This window comes from Capra hircus, chromosome 1, assembly GCF_001704415.2.
Source record: "Capra hircus breed San Clemente chromosome 1, ASM170441v1, whole genome shotgun sequence".
Lineage (NCBI taxonomy): Eukaryota > Metazoa > Chordata > Mammalia > Artiodactyla > Bovidae > Capra > Capra hircus.
The window spans coordinates 80,202,670-80,219,494 of record NC_030808.1 but is presented as its reverse complement, the minus strand read 5'-3'; the positions used below and the strand labels follow the sequence as shown (position 1 = coordinate 80,219,494).

Sequence of the window (16,825 nt, the reverse complement as noted above, 5' to 3'; positions counted from 1 at the left end):
CAAGAAAAGCCATGAGCAACAATTGGTCCAACTGGATACCACACCTGTTTGTTCACCAAACCTGGAGCTGCTGGGCATCTTCTCTGGGCCTTGTACAGGCCACCAAAATGTTGGTCTGAAACAAATACACTGCCAGCTATCTCTCCAGCAAAGATGGGATCAGCAGAAAATTGCAATTTAGGGTTTGTAAACTCAGAGAGCTGCAGAGAATCCCCAGACAGCAAGGGAAGGAAAACTTTTATAGAGGAAAAGAAAGTTGAGAGAGCTGTAGTAAACAGAGTCTGTGACTTTTCATTGGCTGAGCCGTTGCCAGGACAGAAGTCTCTCTTCTTGTTTGTTGGGCTCTGGCTCTGGAGAAGGCAATGGCACCCCACTCTGGTACTCTTGCCTGGAAAACCCCATGGATGGAGGAGCCTGGTAGGCTGAAGTCCATGGGGTCGCTAAGAGTCGGACACGACTGAGCGACTTCACTTTCACTTTTCACTTTCATGTGTTGGAGAAGGAAATGGCAACCCACTCCAGTGTTCTTGCCTGGAGAATCCCAGGGACAGAGGAGCCTAGTGGGCTGCCATCTATGGGGTCGCACAGAGTCGGACACGACTGAAGCGACTTAGCAGCAGCAGCCATTGTCACAGGGCATGAGTGCTCCCCCTTCTGGTTTCCCAACTCTATGTAATTGAGATTTCTGTTAATTTTTCACAAAAGCATAGTGTGATTCTTTTGGTCAAATAATATGAAAATTAAAGGATATCAAGAAACTGGGATTTATCAGAACTGCTGTTGCTGCTGCTGCTGCATCCCTTCAGTCGTGTCCGACTCTGTGCCACCCCAGAGACGGCAGCCCACCAGGCTCCCCTGTCCCTGGGATTCTCCAGGCAAGAACACTGGAGTGGGTTGCCATTTCCTTCTCCAATGCATGAAAGTGAAAAGTGAAAGTGAAGTCGCTCAGTTGTGTCCGACTCTTGGCGATCCCATGGACTGCGGCCCACCAGGCAGGCTCCTCCGTCCATGGGATTGAACTTCACTCCTTTATTCCACAGTCATTTCAACACCAAGTATTGGTCATATATTGTCTGCAAAACCTTCCACTTGAAGGTGGATTTTTTTTTTTCTCACGTCTGAATTGTCTTCAAGCCCTAGAATCTGATAAATTTAGTGATGGGTAGATGGAAATGACATTTACCTGTAGCCTGTGGTTAAGTCTGGGGAGAACAAAACATTGTTTCAAGTTGGGGAACTTTCTGACTCCTTTAAAATTTTTTCCCAGAGCAGAAATTAAGGAACCAGATAACATTTACTCCTAATTTTTTAATTTAAAAAACTATATAATAATGAATGTGTTTATACATACATATTATACACATATACACACACAAATATATGTGGCTGCACATATATGCACACATATATATATACACACACACACATCTTTTTAAATTGGACAGGTGCTATGGGCTGCATTGTGTCCCCATAAAATTCAAATACTGAAGTCCTAGTCCCCAGTTTCTCAGAATGTGACTGTATTTGGAAGTAAGGTCTTTAAAGAGGTAATTAGGTTAACAATGAAGTCATTAGCTGCTGCTGCTGCTGCTGCTGCTAAGTTGCTTCAGTTGTGTCCCACTCTGTGCGACCCCATAGACGGCAGCCCACCAGGCTCCCCTGTTCCTGGGATTCTCCAGGTAAGAACACTGGAGTGGGTTGCCATTTCCTTCTCCAATGCATGAAAATGAAAATTGAAAGTGAAGTCGCTCAGTCGTGTCCGACTCTTAGCGACCCCATGGACTGCAGCGTACCAGGCTCCTCTGTCCATGGGATTGGCCAGGCAAGAGTATTGGAGTGGGTTGCCATTGGTGGGCCTTAATTCAGTATGTGTCCTTATAAGAAGAGGAGATTTAGCATGCAGAGGGAAGAACACGTGGGGACAGAGAGAAGATGGCCATGTGCGAGCCTCAGAAGAAACCAGTCCTCTGACACCTTGATCTTGGAATTCTTAGTCTCTAGAATTATGAAAGAATTACTTCTATTGTTTAAGCCACCCAGTCTGTGGTACTTTGTTCTGGAAGTCCTAGCAAACTCATACGACAGGGATTTCGCAGATATGACCATTCTCCTCCCTCCTGGGAGCTATTTCCCAGAAGAGGTTCATATGCCTTGGTATAATTTGCTTAAGAGCAATAGACAACATTCACACACTATTACCCTTATCTGCCTCCTTTAAGATGGAAAAATGACTCAGTCGGGGTATCAGTTGATGTCTTTGACCCTATTTCAGTCAGGGTCTAGCAAGAAACATAACACATCGCTAGTACACTATTTGTCTTTAAGGTTGGATAAAGCAGGGGGAAGGGACTTCCCTGGTGGTCTGGTGGTTGGGACTTTGTGCTCTGAATGCAGGAAGCACGGTTTCAATCTCTGGTCAGGGAACTAACAGCCCATACGCCACACGGCACGGCCAAAAAATAAAGCAAGGAGAGGATGCATGGCCCTCATGACTGCCCCTAGGTCTTAACACAGCAGTTCAGTTCAGTTCAGTCACCCAGTCGCGTCCGAGTCTTTGCAACCCCACGGACTGCAGCACGCCAGGCCTCCCTGTCCATCACCAACTCCTGGAGTTTACTCAAACTCATGCCCATTGAGTCAATGACGCCATCCAACCACCTCATCCTCTGTCATCCCCTTCTCCTTCTGCCCTCGATCCCTCCCAGCATCAGAATCTTTTCCAATGAGTCAACTCTTCACATGAGGTGGCCAAAGTATTGGAGTTTCAGCTTCGGCATCAGTCCTTCTACAACAGTGTTCAGGAAACGCTGATTCTCACTGTCAGCGCCCTCTTCCATCCCCTCAATGTTCCAATCTCTTTCCCTCCACCAGCATTTGACTCACCCAGGGCACTCAATATTGGGTGTGGCCAGTGTAGCAATACTAGAAAAGCCTAATTAAGGAGCTCAACCTGAAATCCATTGAAACATAATACTGTTGTGTTCTAATCAATGACCTTACCCTCCCTCCCTGGGTTGGAGCGGCTGAGTAACACCTTGGCCAGATTCCATACTATTCCTGTCATCCTAAATTACACTGAAGCCATCTGGTTTGGATATTTAAAAGCTAGTGTTACTAATATTAAAGGTACAATCTCAAATATAGTTCAAGACGGATTTCTTCCCCTTTTAACACTTACTACATCAGACTACGACTCTGGGAAGTGAGGTCTCATTCCATACACCTTCCCCATGGCTTCTCTCCTCAAATTCTTTCCATTCCCTGGGGTTGTGTCCAAAGCCCAACCGGTTCTCAGCCTCGACTGCACATTGGGAAAACTACCAACACCTGGGTCCACTCCGAAAGCCCCTGGTTTAATTGCTCTGGGGGAAGCCTGGACATAAGGATTTTGAAAAGTTCCTCAGGTGACTCCAATACGAATTCAAGGCTGAGAGCCATGGCCGTAGACTCTGACACTGCAAGAAGACTGGGGAGGAAGGCAGGTGGTGTAAGTCACTGGTAGTGGGGAGGCAGCCTGGGTTGACTTCTCCTCATCCTTTCTGATGCTGCTGGGCTCTACTGGTATGAGGGATCTGTGCACTCATACTGTTTTTTCAGGAGGGGTGTAGATGGGGGATTAGCTTAATCTCAGCCCTATCCCCCAGTCCTGGGTCCCTCACCCAATGGTATATGCCCTCTAACCCTATCTCTGGGAAGGGCATCGAATGACTTGGCGGCTACCTTCACCACCTTCCTCTTCCACATGAACTAATTGTCTTTCGCATCCTTCAAGGGTCACAAAGAACTAGAATGACAGTGTGCTCCCAACTTTTTCCAAGGTGGTACTGAGCAGGACCCTGTGGGGCTCCTGGGCACAGTTTTTCTGTGTCCCCCATTTCTTTGATTACAGGAAACAGCCTTCATTTAGCCTCCATGACCTTCCCTGACTTTGAATTCAAGCAGTTGTTAATTTGAAAAGGGAGGGGACCCCCAGGTGGTATTAGTGGTAAAGAACTTACTTGCCAATACAGGAGATGTAAGAGAGAGATGCGGATTTGATCGCTGGGTGGGGAAGATCCCCTGGAGGAGGAAATGGCAACCCACTCCAGGGGGCCTGGCAGGCTATAGTCCATGGGATCACATAGAGTCCGGCATGACTGAAGTGACTTAGCACGCACAGGGAGAAACAGTCAAGAGTAGCCTTGAGCCTGGGTCATTTCCTCTTCAACCATTACACACAACAATATCTTTAAGCTGTTTTGCAGATACTGAAACCCCCTCCAGGTGGGAGAAGTTAACAATTAATGATGGTATGCTGCCTCCAAACACACAGACCCCAGACCTGTCAGGCCTGAGGGTTGATGATGCTGACTCCTACTTACCTCACCTCAAACCCATTAGAAGAATGACCACAAGCTGATCACACTGTCTCTGAACAATTACTATAAAACATCTCACTGTCTTCCCCCTGTTGGGACACGTGGTTTTGAGGGCATTAGCCTCAAAACGAGGAATGTTTATAAACATGGCATGTTTCAGCTTTCTGTCCCCAGGGCCCACTAATCATTTACAGAGTGTTGACAGATATTTGAACCAGGGGTCAAGGTGAACATCCCCGGTTACATAACAAAAATGTATAAAATCTTGCTTAATCAGTTGTGTGTGCGTTTCGGAAAATGTGTATAAACTTGTCTGCCGCGGTATCCCAGAGGAAGGGGTGCTTTTCACACTTTAACAAGATGAAGGCACTCCCTGCAGCACTGCTGTCCATCCTTCTGATCACACAGCAGTGTTCTTGTGCCGTGAGTCCCACAGGCTGCGATGCCGTTGAGCCCGTGGCTGCGAAAGCTCTGGACCTGATCAATAAAGGACGGTGGGATGGCTACCTTTTCCAGTTGCTGCGGGTCGCTGATGCCCACTTGGAAAGAGTGGTGAGGGGCGTCCCACGGCAGCGCTGAGTGGGGAGGTGATGGACCAGGGCCAGAGGAGACACTAGCTCCTAAGCCTGCCACTTTGCATGGTGGATTGGCTTTGGTCAGGGTTGTTGGTTTCATTTCTGGGCTGCTCTGCGCTGTACTGCGTTCAGTCATGTCTGACTCTTTTTGACCCCATGGACTGTAGCTCGCCAGGCCCCTCTGTCCATGGACTTCCCAAGCAAGAATACTAGAGTAGGTTGCCATTTCCTCCTCCAGGGGATCTTCACCACCCAGGGATTGAACCCGTGTCTCTTGCATCTCCTGTATTGGCAGGCAGATTCTTTACCACTGTGCTACCTGGGAAGCCCTCAGGGCTGCTCTAACTGTTCTCTTATCCTTTGAATTAATATCTGTTTCTAGTATGTCCTGGACTTCCCAGGTGGCACTGATGGTAAAGAACCCTCGTGCCAATGCAGGATACATAGGAGACGTGGGTTCGATCTCTGAGTTGGGATGGTTCCCTGGAGGAGGGCAGGTCAACCCACTCCAGGATTCTTGCCTGGAAAATCCCATGGATAGAGGAAACTGCTGGGCTACAGTCCATGCAGTTGCAAAGAGTTGGACATGACTGAAGCTACTAAGCACAGTCATTATGTCCTTGATCAGCCTCTAAATACTTATAAGCACTTATGCAGAGCCCAATCAATGGCTAACTGCTATAAGAGGAAGATTATAATAAACTATGGGCTTTGCTCTCAAGGAAATAATCATCACCTCACACACACATAGGTGAACTGGGTAAGATGGGATATACTCAGGTGACTGAGTGGAATAAATGCTGGAGGGATCAAATGGAAGATCAATTATAATGGATGGGAGAAGGCTTCATTTGCATCCTGAAGAATGAGCAGGATTTGAACAGCATAATGGCTTGGATAATGGCCTTCTAGGAGAATTCCTGGTATACCACCTCTCTGTGTGTAGGGAATCTGGAAGGAAGGTATGGAGAAACAGAACAAAGGCAGAGGGGGTCCAGAGGTTCTCTGTGGGTTTTGGAACAACCATCATCTTGGAAGAGAGACATTCCTTAAGCCAAAGACTAAGGCAATAAATAATGGCATCTCTGATTAGACAAAGGAGGTAGAGGGACAGAGCTAGTTTGTAAGCGAAGAGAGTGAATTGAGCTTTGGGCAAGTTGAAATCAAGACAAGAAATCTGGGATTCCCCTGATGGTCCACTGGTTAGGACTCTGAGTTTCCACTGTAAGGGGAACAGGTTTGATCCCTCGTCAGGGAACTAGGATCCCACATGATGCCAAAGGAAAAAAAAAAAAAAAAAAGAGTCAATCTATTAAAAAAAAAAAAAAGACAAGAAGCCCAAGTTCAGGAATAGAACTGGATGAGAGGACACAGCTGTACGTACAGAATGGAGGCCATAATATGGCTGGTATTGCTTATATTCTAGTCTTGTACCTTCAATACTTCCCCCCAAACCAACACTGCCTTTTTGTGATTGCTCTTTAAAATTCATGGGCAGAAGCAATATTATGACCAGCTAAAAACTCTCTATGCTTTCTGTTAAATAAACAGATCACATGATATAAAGGTAGGGCACCTGCAATGACTTGGAGAGGAGTAGAATGACAGGAATGACAGGAATTCCATTTAAGAAATAAAGAGCTTATTTTTATTGGAAAACTCTGGGTTTCCACATATTACCCAGCCATTGCTTTCTTGGCATTCCCCAGGAATCCACAGCTGTCTACTATTTAGTCTTGGATGTGAAAGAATCTGACTGTCCAGTCCTATCCAGGAAGCACTGGGATGACTGTGAGCCGGATGTTTCTCGTCATCCATCTGAAATAGTAAGTAAACCGGCTACTATTCCTCTCCTGTTAGCATTCCGGACTTCTATCAATAGATAGAAAGAAGCAGAAATATCTTCTTGCCCAGGGTGGTTGCACACCTGAGCTTACACACTAAAACAATAAGAGCAAAACTTCTGCGTCTCGGCTTATAAGGACTATGTTGACTTCGAGTAATATTTTCTTGAGAGCCATACCGGGAATCCAGTTCAAGAAAAGTCAGTGGGGCTTATGGTCCCATGTCATAGCATGACCAGCTGTGAGACCTTGGGCAAATCACCTAATGTCTAAGAACCTCTGAACCTGTAACTGTGAATGCTGGTTTCCCTAACAGAAATGGCCAAAGGGATTAGTTGCAGTCACCATAAGGAATTGAGTCTTGTTCTGCACATTGCACATGGGTTCTCAGAGCCCAGGTTCTCTGCCACAGAGGAAGATGCAAAGATAAATGAGCAGAGATATAAGATTTCAGTTCCAGAAAATATGACGACTACGTATCCAGCAGTTTTAGCTTTTTTTTTCCTTGAAAGTGTTTGGGATATGGCCATTATCTCTTTCAACACTTTCTCTGTGGTTCTCATGAGAATTTTGCTTGTAGCATATCCAGACTACAGAACTATGCTAAGAAAATACAGGTTTTTGAGAGAAGGTTTGGCGAGAGGAAGCACAATAATTTCAAATGGATAGTAGGAGCATGCTGCCTCACATTTTTGTTCCCTCAGGTAAACCTAAGGAAAGAAGTAGGCTATAACATAAACCTCTCTTTCTTACAGGTGATTGGACAATGTAAGGTAATCGCTATAACACGTTTGGCTGGGTCTGAGGATCTTAGAGTGAATGACTTTAACTGCACCACAAGTTCTGGTATGATTGCCTGTTAAAATGCTAATTAATTCTAGGTTCATACAAAATTCAATCAAACAGTGGTATTCATCACAGAAGTCTATGAAGTATGTATCAGAAATGGTTCCTGCCCTTGTGGATACAATTATCACTTGCTCTCTTGAGAAGAGAAGATTTTTCCTTATTACTGGCACATCTTCTTTTATAGAAATTCAACATCTAAAAACAGAAATTTACAAGGAGCTGTATGACATCATTGTAGACAACATAGGCTCTGGGGTCTGATTTGAGTTTGAACCCCACCCTCAACACTTACTAGTTGTATGGTTTTAAGGGCAAGTTACTTCTTCAAGCTTTCCTCCTTTGTAAAATGAGGATAACAATAATATTATCCCTTCAGGTTCTTCCCAGAATTAAATAGATAGCCTGTGTAGTATACTTTGCAAAGTACTTAGTGTTCAAGTATTGACTTCAACGACTGAAAGTTACATATGCTCACAAAGCAGTTATATGTATATTAACTTGTTTAATCTCACAAGATTATGAAATAAAGATTATAATACTTTCTATTTTAGATATAAAATAAACCTCAAGGAGTTTCAATGACCCAGCCTGGGGAACAGAGCCAAAGTGTGGCAAAGACATGACCCTATTCGACCGGCACTGACTCTAAATTACACACCTTTTAAATTCACCTTTTCAAAAGAATTATCACAGAATTTCTTTTAAAATAATTAATCTTAACATGGTTCAATATATAAAAATTTGACAGTCAAGCAACTCCCGCACAAGGTTGCCGTAAAGAAAGATCGAGCTGCATCTTCTCTTCTCTGGGCAATATTTTGTGTTAACGATGCCTCTCTCCTTGGCAGAGACGGGGAAGGGTTCATTAAAATATTAGCACTTTATGAGTGATGGGTTGTCATGAATAGGGGTCACAACAGAGACTTGAGCGTTAGAAGGATCTGGGTTTAAGTTTAGCTCAGCCACTGATTGACGGACTTGATCTTGGACAAGTTACCTCTCTAAGCCTCAATCTCCATCTGTAAAATGGAAGCTATTGTTATTCTTGCCATCACGCTTACATGTGTCAAGTCCCAACATTGACATTACTGCTTCCAACTCAGTAACCGCAAAACTGCCCATTTCTTTCTCCAGTCTCTTCAGCGCTGACCAATACTATAGACAGCCCAGTGCTCTTCGATTTCTTTGAGGATACTGAGCTCTACAGAGAACAAGCTGACAACGCCCTGGAGAAGTACAAAAGGGAGAACAGTGACTTTGCTCCTTTCAGAGTGGACAAAGTGATGAGGGCTGTGAGAGCGGTGAGTCTCCTCTAATGTTTAGCTAGCACCGAGGGCCCAGAGTCCAGCGCAGCCGGTGTGAGCTTAGCAGCCCTGAGCCTCTTTGTTGCCCTCGCTCGACCTTTTAATTTGAGACCTTTTAGATTGAGGCTCCCTCCTTCAGTTCTTTGGAGTTGTGGGTATCTGTGTGTCAATATTGAACAGAGAAAAGGAAAAACCCAAACAAGGAAGAGGGAAAGACAGAAGAGAATAATAAAACTTACGTGAGTCATTATAATCATCTGGTCCTAATCTCCTGTATTATGATGGAAAACAGAGACTCAGAGCACCCACTTCACCACTCCTAGTGGTGTGGCTGGAGTGAGACAGTTCTGCCTCCCAGTCCAAGGACCTCAGCGCTTCCCACCCAAGCTAGCCTTGCACAGCAGCTAGCTGATGTCGGTCATGCATTTGTAAATGTAGTTAAATAGATTATGGTGCATGCAAACAATGGAATGAATACGCCACAATTACTGAAAACAACATTTTGAATGTTTATGCACTGGAAAGAGTTTCAAGATACATTGCTAATGGAAAAAGTAGGTTGCAGAACAATACTTAAGACTATGATTCCATTTATGTTAAATAATTAGACATATGTGTATATGTGTAACATATTTAGGAAAAGGCTTGAAGGAAAAATCCATCAAGTGGATGATAGTGGTACCTCTGAGAATGAGAGGCACAAAGGTTGATTTTTCACACTATCCTTAGTTATGTCTGTATTTATTAGTTGAAACTTTCAATGAAATAGTATTCACCTTATCACTCATGTGATAAATTTTTTAAAGGCAGAGAAAAATGGTGCATATTGGAGATTTTGAATCCTCATAGTACTTAATAGTATGTTGGAAAGTAAGCATCTACTGCTTTTTTTTTTTTTTTAACTTTTTATGTACTTGAAACTGCTTGGATTCAATTTGTTCTAGAGAGGAGGGAAAGGTACCAGTTACTTCCTGGACTTCTCTGTGAGGAACTGTTCCAGTCACCACTTTCCCAGACACTCTCATGTGAGTATAATCAGTGTCTGTGAAGTGCTAGGTAACATTCAGAAACCAGTTACTATGTGCCAGGCATCCTTCTAAGTGCTTTACGTGTATTACCTTATTAATTCGCTGCTGCCCTACGAAGTAGATACTACTTTTATTCCTGATTTACAGACGGGGAACCTAAGGCACAGAGCAGTTAAGGGAATCGTGAGAGTATCACATGTATTATAAAATTATACATGTTATTTACCTACACTTAGCACTGGATTTTTTTTTTTACCCATTAGGATTAAACTAAAGCAAATAACTGGCTTGCATTAAGAACCGACACCCAAGAGCACTATCACTCATGTCACCTCATTTACACTTCACAGTGACTCCATTTGACAAAGAGGTAACTGAGGCTCAGCAAAGGGTCCTGCCTGATGTTCACAACCGAGCTGAGGTTAGAATCCAGTCTTTCTGATGCTCAAGCAAAGGGATTGTTCCCCTAGTCACTTATCCTTTGATACTCAGGTATCTGCATGAAGATCTCCTTATTTTCTGGCATATCTTACCCTCCTCAGGACACAACCTAATGACTAAACAACAACCACCCTGAGTTTTCTAGAGCCTCTTTTCCTTTCCCAAATGTCTGGGAGTTCCCAACAAAGCTGGATACCTTGCTACCACCTGCACATACACACTCAAACACACACACCCTAACAGGTTTATCGTTTCTTTACAGATCTTTGGATTCTGCAGAGCAGATTTGTTCTATGATGTGGAAGCCTCTGACTTGGAAACCCCAAAAACCATTGTCACAAACTGTGAAGTCTTCAACCTTAAGGTGGGTTGCTTAAGTAGGCTTTGTCATGATCAGCGCCAAACTAGGTGATGTTTTCACACACACAGCATATATTGTTCTTATGGTTGTTGGTGTGTATTGTGTGTGTTTGTGTAAGAGGGACAGAAGAGGGAGAAAGAGAGATGGTGGATGAGGCAGTAGGGATGACAAGGAGGGGAAATACAGAGAGAACAGGGAAAGTACAATTGGGACAGTACAAATTGCTGATATGACACGAAAAATATGGATTTCTCCCCACCCCCCAAGAACTGAGAAGGGTAAGATTGGCCGGAAAAGTAAAATCATGATTAATTCAACCAACCTCTAATGAATTGAAAGTAGCTCTTGTAGTCAGAACTCCAGTGCTGACACTTAATTCCTAGCTTTCAATATTAGGCATAGAACCTAAAAAATGAATGAGACTAAAATCTACTATATAAGGGTGTATGAAATAAGACTCAAAACAGTAGTTTACATATGTCCCACAAAGTTTTTATTCGATACCAAGATATTCTTCACAGTGTTTTTTATATCAGAAAAAAAAAACAAAACCTGAGCATAATCCAAGTGCCCATGTACCAGCACCACCCCAAGTAGAGGGGGCAGGCTTGTCACCATGAACATGGCTCCACAGATTTCTTAAAAATTAAAATCTGAACACAGAGGTAAGTGATCATTCTTTAGGAGTAGGAGATGTTTGTACCATAAAACCTTGACTTGTTGAGAATATAAATTATAAGGCACTAATTTTCCAAAGGTTGATCTATAGATAAGGATCATTTTATAGTATAATTTCATCAGTTTATATTGAGATGGGAAGTATTTTGATTTTGTTTGTATTTTGAATGAGAGTTGGCCAGATAAGAATTTGAGAAATCCTTTTTTGATATCCTACTTTTAAAAATAGTTGTGGAATCTAAAATCTAGTGCTATTGCCATAAATTAAATTAAACATCCAGCTTCTTTCTGTGTTACATGATGATATCCACTCTTCTGTTTCCATCATCAGGAACATAGAAACTTCAGTGGTGTGCAACATCATTTGGGCCGTCCCTTCCACTCTGGCAAGCATGAGCATTTTCCTGCTGGAAGGCCTCCATTTAAGCCCAGTGGATCTAAAGATCATGGTCATCCCCATGAGCCACATAACTTTAGATGCCCACCTCCTCTAGAACACAAAAATCACTCAGACAGTCCACCATTTCAAGCAAGTGTTCCTCTACCATTTCCCCCTCCAGGGTTAAGATGTCCTCACCCTCCCTTTGGCACCAATGGTAAACATAGGCCCCCTCATGACCATAGTTCTGATGAACACCACCCCCATGGACATCATCCTCATGAGCATCATCCCCACAAACATCATCCCCATGGACACCACCCCCATGGACATCATCCCCATGAACACCACCCCCATGGGCACCACCCCCATGGACATCATCCCCATGGACATCATCCCCATGGACACCATCCTCATAGACACCACCCCCATGACCATGATTTCTACGACCATGGACCCTGTGACCCACCACCACATAGCCAAGGTCCCCAAGACCACCATCGCCAAGGCCGTGGCCCACCACCTTGGCACTCCAAAAAAAGAGGTCCAGGTGAAGGACACCTTCGCTTCCACTGGAGACCAATTGGATATATTCACCGACTTCCTTCACTAAAGAAAGGTGAAGTTCTCCCTCTTCCAGAAGCCAATTTTCCCAGCTTCTCATTGCCAAACCACAATAATCCCCTACAGCCAGAAATTCAGGCCTTCCCCCAGTCAGCCTCTGAATCATGTCCCGGGACATTCAACGTTAAGTTTCTACATATCTCAAAGTTTTTTGCGTATACATTGCCAAAATAAAATCCTTGATGGGGAAAAATAAGTCATGTCCTGAATGAGAACCATAAATAAAATGTGACCAGTAATATATGCAAAATGGCAAGTTATTATAACCTTACTTTCATACTCAGGATAGGGCAAAATGTGGATAGGGGAGGAAATGACATAAGAATAGACAGACAAAAGGAAAGGAGAGGAAAGATATCAGTGCTACAGATTGGAAGTTAAGTCCATCACTGGCTACTATATCACTTGAAGCAAATCTCTGATCCTCAAAATTTCTTTCTTGGATTAAACTCCTTTAATTCTGGCATTTTTCCTTTGCTGGTACTTATGCTGAGGCTGGACCTACCAAGAAGGAATTTACTATCATTAAAAGGATTATTTTTATAAAAGTGACCCAAATTCTCTTCCACTTGTTATCCAGTCCCCTAAATTTCCTTTTGGGAAAACAAATTCTCAATTCAATTATTAAGGAAACAAAGCTCATGCTATAAATTGTTTTTTTTAAAAAAAGGCTGCAAGCATGAATCGTAACCATAAATTCAAGTGCACAAAATATACTACTTTATTTTTGGAACAAATTAATTTCTATTTTAAATTGGCATCCTTACTGAGCTAATGGGAAATTTAACCTCAGGCCTTCTTGGACTTTCTGCTACTCCCCACACAAAGCAGTTCTAGGGTTTTACTCTCATAGTGCCAAGGTGTTTGTGTGGTAGGCATGAGAAGGAGGTGTGATTCTTCACCACTGGCCCACCAGGTCCCCCTGCTGAGGAATGCTTACTGCTCTGTTCACATGACTCTTTAGGTCTAGTTTACCTGCTTTTTCTATATCAAACTGGTAATACAGGAATCTCTGTAAGACAGTTAATGGAATGACTGCCAGGAGGTCATTCCATATGGTCATATGGCTCTGTTCCTGAGATCCTGCTGCCTCCAGGCTACGTTTCTAGAAAGCAGGACCGAGATGCCCTCTGCTGTCCTTTTCCTATCTTCTCCCCAGAGTAGTCTCAGGTAAGAGCCTCTTTTCACTCTATTTTCACTGCCAAAAGACTCCTTTTTCACACTCAAATCTTTCTTTTCCCTTCTTCCCACATCAAGTCTCAAATATTTTGTTTTTGTTGTTTAGCCGCTAAGTCATGCCTGACTTTTTGCGACCCCATGGACTGTAACCCTCCAGGTTCCTCTGTCCATGGAATTCTCTAGGTGAGAATACTGGAATGGGTTTCCATTTCCTTTTCCAGGGAATCTTCCCAGCCCAGGGATTGAACCCATCTCTCCACCACTGAAGGTGGATTCTATACTGCTGAACCACCAGGGAAAATATCAAGTGTTCAGACACAGGTTAAAATCAGGAGAGTGAAGGACAGAGAAGCCTGACGTGCTGCAATCCATGGGGTTGCAAAGAGTGGGACATGACTTAGAGACTGAACAACAAAAACAAGATTTCAGATTCTTTCCACCTGACTTAATGAACACTTTCAGGTGTGTGGGTTTGGCAGAAGGAGGTAGATTCTAATGGTGAGGCTGGGGGACGGAGCGGGGCGGGGGCGGGGTGGTCAGGGGCAGGGAAAAAAGCTAAGGGTGAAAGAGACCAAGTTCTTAAGCTGGGAAGAAAGAGAAATGCGCAAAGACAGAGAAGGTGAAACTGGAAGCGTAAGAAGGTCACTGAAGATCCACAGTCCAAGAGCTGGAATGGAATACAGGCTGATGATGGTGGTATTTCAAGTGAAGACTCAAATGCAGTGTTGTCGAGTGACTTCCCTGGCGGTCCAGTGGCTGAGACTCCACGTTCCTAATGCAGGGGATCCATGTTCAATCCCTGGTCAGGGAACTGGAGATCACATAGATCATATGCCACAACCAAGAGTTTGCATGCTGCAGCTACAGATCCTACATACTGCGAAGAAGACAGAAGGTCCTGCATGCCGCAACCAAGACCCGATGAGTCAAACAAATAAATAAAAATAAATGTCAAAGAGCAAAAGCAACCGTTCCCTGCACCCCCCCCCCGCCCTCCCCACCCCTCCCTACCCCCCCACCCCCCACCCCCGCCTAGAGTGTTGTTGAACCTAACTTTGTGTGCCTGACATACTGTGAGGCCAAAAAAGAGTTTGGATCAAAGAAAGGTTTATTAGATGAAGAGGCACCAACATAGATGATGGGAGAGCTAGACTTGTGTCAAATTCAATTAATCTTGCTGACTGCCTGGGGCACAAGTTTCTGAAAGGCACAAAAGGTAAAGGAGAGGGGATCTTTGTGATTTCAGGATGTCTCAGTTGCAGATACCCTGGCACTGTCTTGTGACGAGATGTGTTCTTGTGATTAATCTATGGGTTCCTGCAAAGCAAATCAGTCAATCAATGTCTTGTGATCCCTCAATTTCTCTCTAGGAGAGAGTAATAGCAATGACTGAGGCATTTTATTATTTTCTCAGGGCCTTTGTGATGGGTCAGGAGTTTCGGTTCTTAATTGACTCCCCACACCGCCCCACTCCACCCCTCCAGTGTCATATATTTTAAGCCCTCTTGGAGCCAGCTGGTTAAAGCCACAGGGCAATTTGGGGTCATAAAGCAAGGTATCAGTTTAAAATAAAAGTCATGGTTTAAGATTATATTGGGCTTGCTTTTCCTTTGTTTTTGTACTACCGCACTTCCCTAGTTAGTAATTGTGTGAATCTGCTCTTTGGAACTCAGGGAAGGTTTAGGAAATTTTTTACAAACAAGAGGCAGGCAGAGGGCACGGGGTGGGGTTTTGTCCCAGGAAGGCCCCAAAGGGTCCAGTTTCAACAGGATTTGCCTGTATATACAGGTGTGTGTGTGCATGCACGCTCAGTCGCTTCAGTCCTGTCCGACTCTTTGTAACCCCACGGACTGTAGCCCGCCAGGCTCTTCTGTCCATGGGATTCTCCAGGCAAGAATACTGGAGTGGGTTGCCATGCCCTCCTCCAGGGAGATCTTCCCAACCCAGGGATTGAACCTATGTCTCCTGTATCTCCTGCATTGCAGATGGATTCTTTACCCACTGAGCCACCTGGGAAGCCCGTACAGTTACATACACAACCGACAAGAAAGAGTGTGACTTTGAAGGTCGTTGATCTGGTTCTAATTCCAGCCCCACAATTTACTAATTATAGCAAAAGTTAAACATTCACGTACTTTTTAGCTATCATGCAAAAAAAGCATCTAGACAAGAAGCAATCAATGGTATATTGTCCAAACCTCTAGCACAATGTAAAATCCCTAAAGTAGGAATCCTTTCTTACCCCTTTTTTCACCTGTATCAACTGTTTGCATATTATGAATGCATTTAATTGAAAAGAATTGAGAGGACTCAATACTGTGTTTTCCAGGAAACTGTTTTAATAATTCAAGCAATGTTTGTGAAAAGACTCAATAAATTATACAATACTGCTCAAATGCTTCTGAGAGTTATTAAGCTATGTATTTTTTTTGTTTTTTTGTTTTTTTTGGTCTTCGTGGATTTCACCTTTCTCTACTCTCTAATTAAGCTGCCAGCACTGTGTCCATGCCTTCATGGAGAAATATGATTCTGCAGGGCTGGCATTCAGTGGGGTGTTCCACTAATTGTCTATCGCTGGTGACTCTTCTGATGAGTTGTATCTGGTCTGCTTGGTCAGTGTTTTCATGGTACTCGTTATTAAACACTAGTATTGAATACTAGTACCATCACTGTGGCTTCAGGAAATGAAGCCTAGCTGTATTTCAAGGAGAAAAGGAAAACAGGCGTCCACGATGACTAATTTTTAGAGAAGAAAGATGAGGCCCAAAGAAGTTTAATTACTTTTTTAGGATCTTACAGTAAGTAAATTGTGGGGCTGGGATTACAACCCAGGTCGACCTCCTCCAAAGTCACATCCTTTGCTGTTTATTTTATTTCCTGTAGGTGGCACAGTGGTAAAGAATCTTCCTGTAATGCAGGAGACGAGATGCAGGAGACATGGGTTCAGTCCATGGGCGGGGAAAATCACCTGAGGAAGAACTGGTAACACACTCCAGTATTCTTGCCTGGAGACTCTCATGGACGGAGGATCCTGTCAGGTTACAGTCCACGGTGTTGCAAGAGTGGACACAACTGTGTGACGGCACACACACATGTGCACGTACACTGCCAAGGCCTGTGTTTTTAATTTTTCTGTCAGTTTTATTAAGAAATAATTGACACACTGCTCCTAAGTCACTTCAGTCATGTCCGACTCTGTGCGACC

General features: G+C 43.8%; 1 protein-coding gene across 1 annotated transcript; it reads left to right on the top strand.

The window, feature by feature from the left end:
• On the top strand, positions 4,652-12,634 carry HRG (histidine rich glycoprotein). Its single transcript, XM_005675159.3, has 7 exons — positions 4,652-4,910; positions 6,643-6,759; positions 7,533-7,623; positions 8,761-8,927; positions 9,875-9,955; positions 10,662-10,763; positions 11,770-12,634. Exons 1-7 carry the CDS (start codon positions 4,656-4,658, stop codon positions 12,613-12,615), a joined length of 1,659 nt encoding a protein of 552 aa, XP_005675216.2. The 5' UTR covers positions 4,652-4,655; the 3' UTR covers positions 12,616-12,634.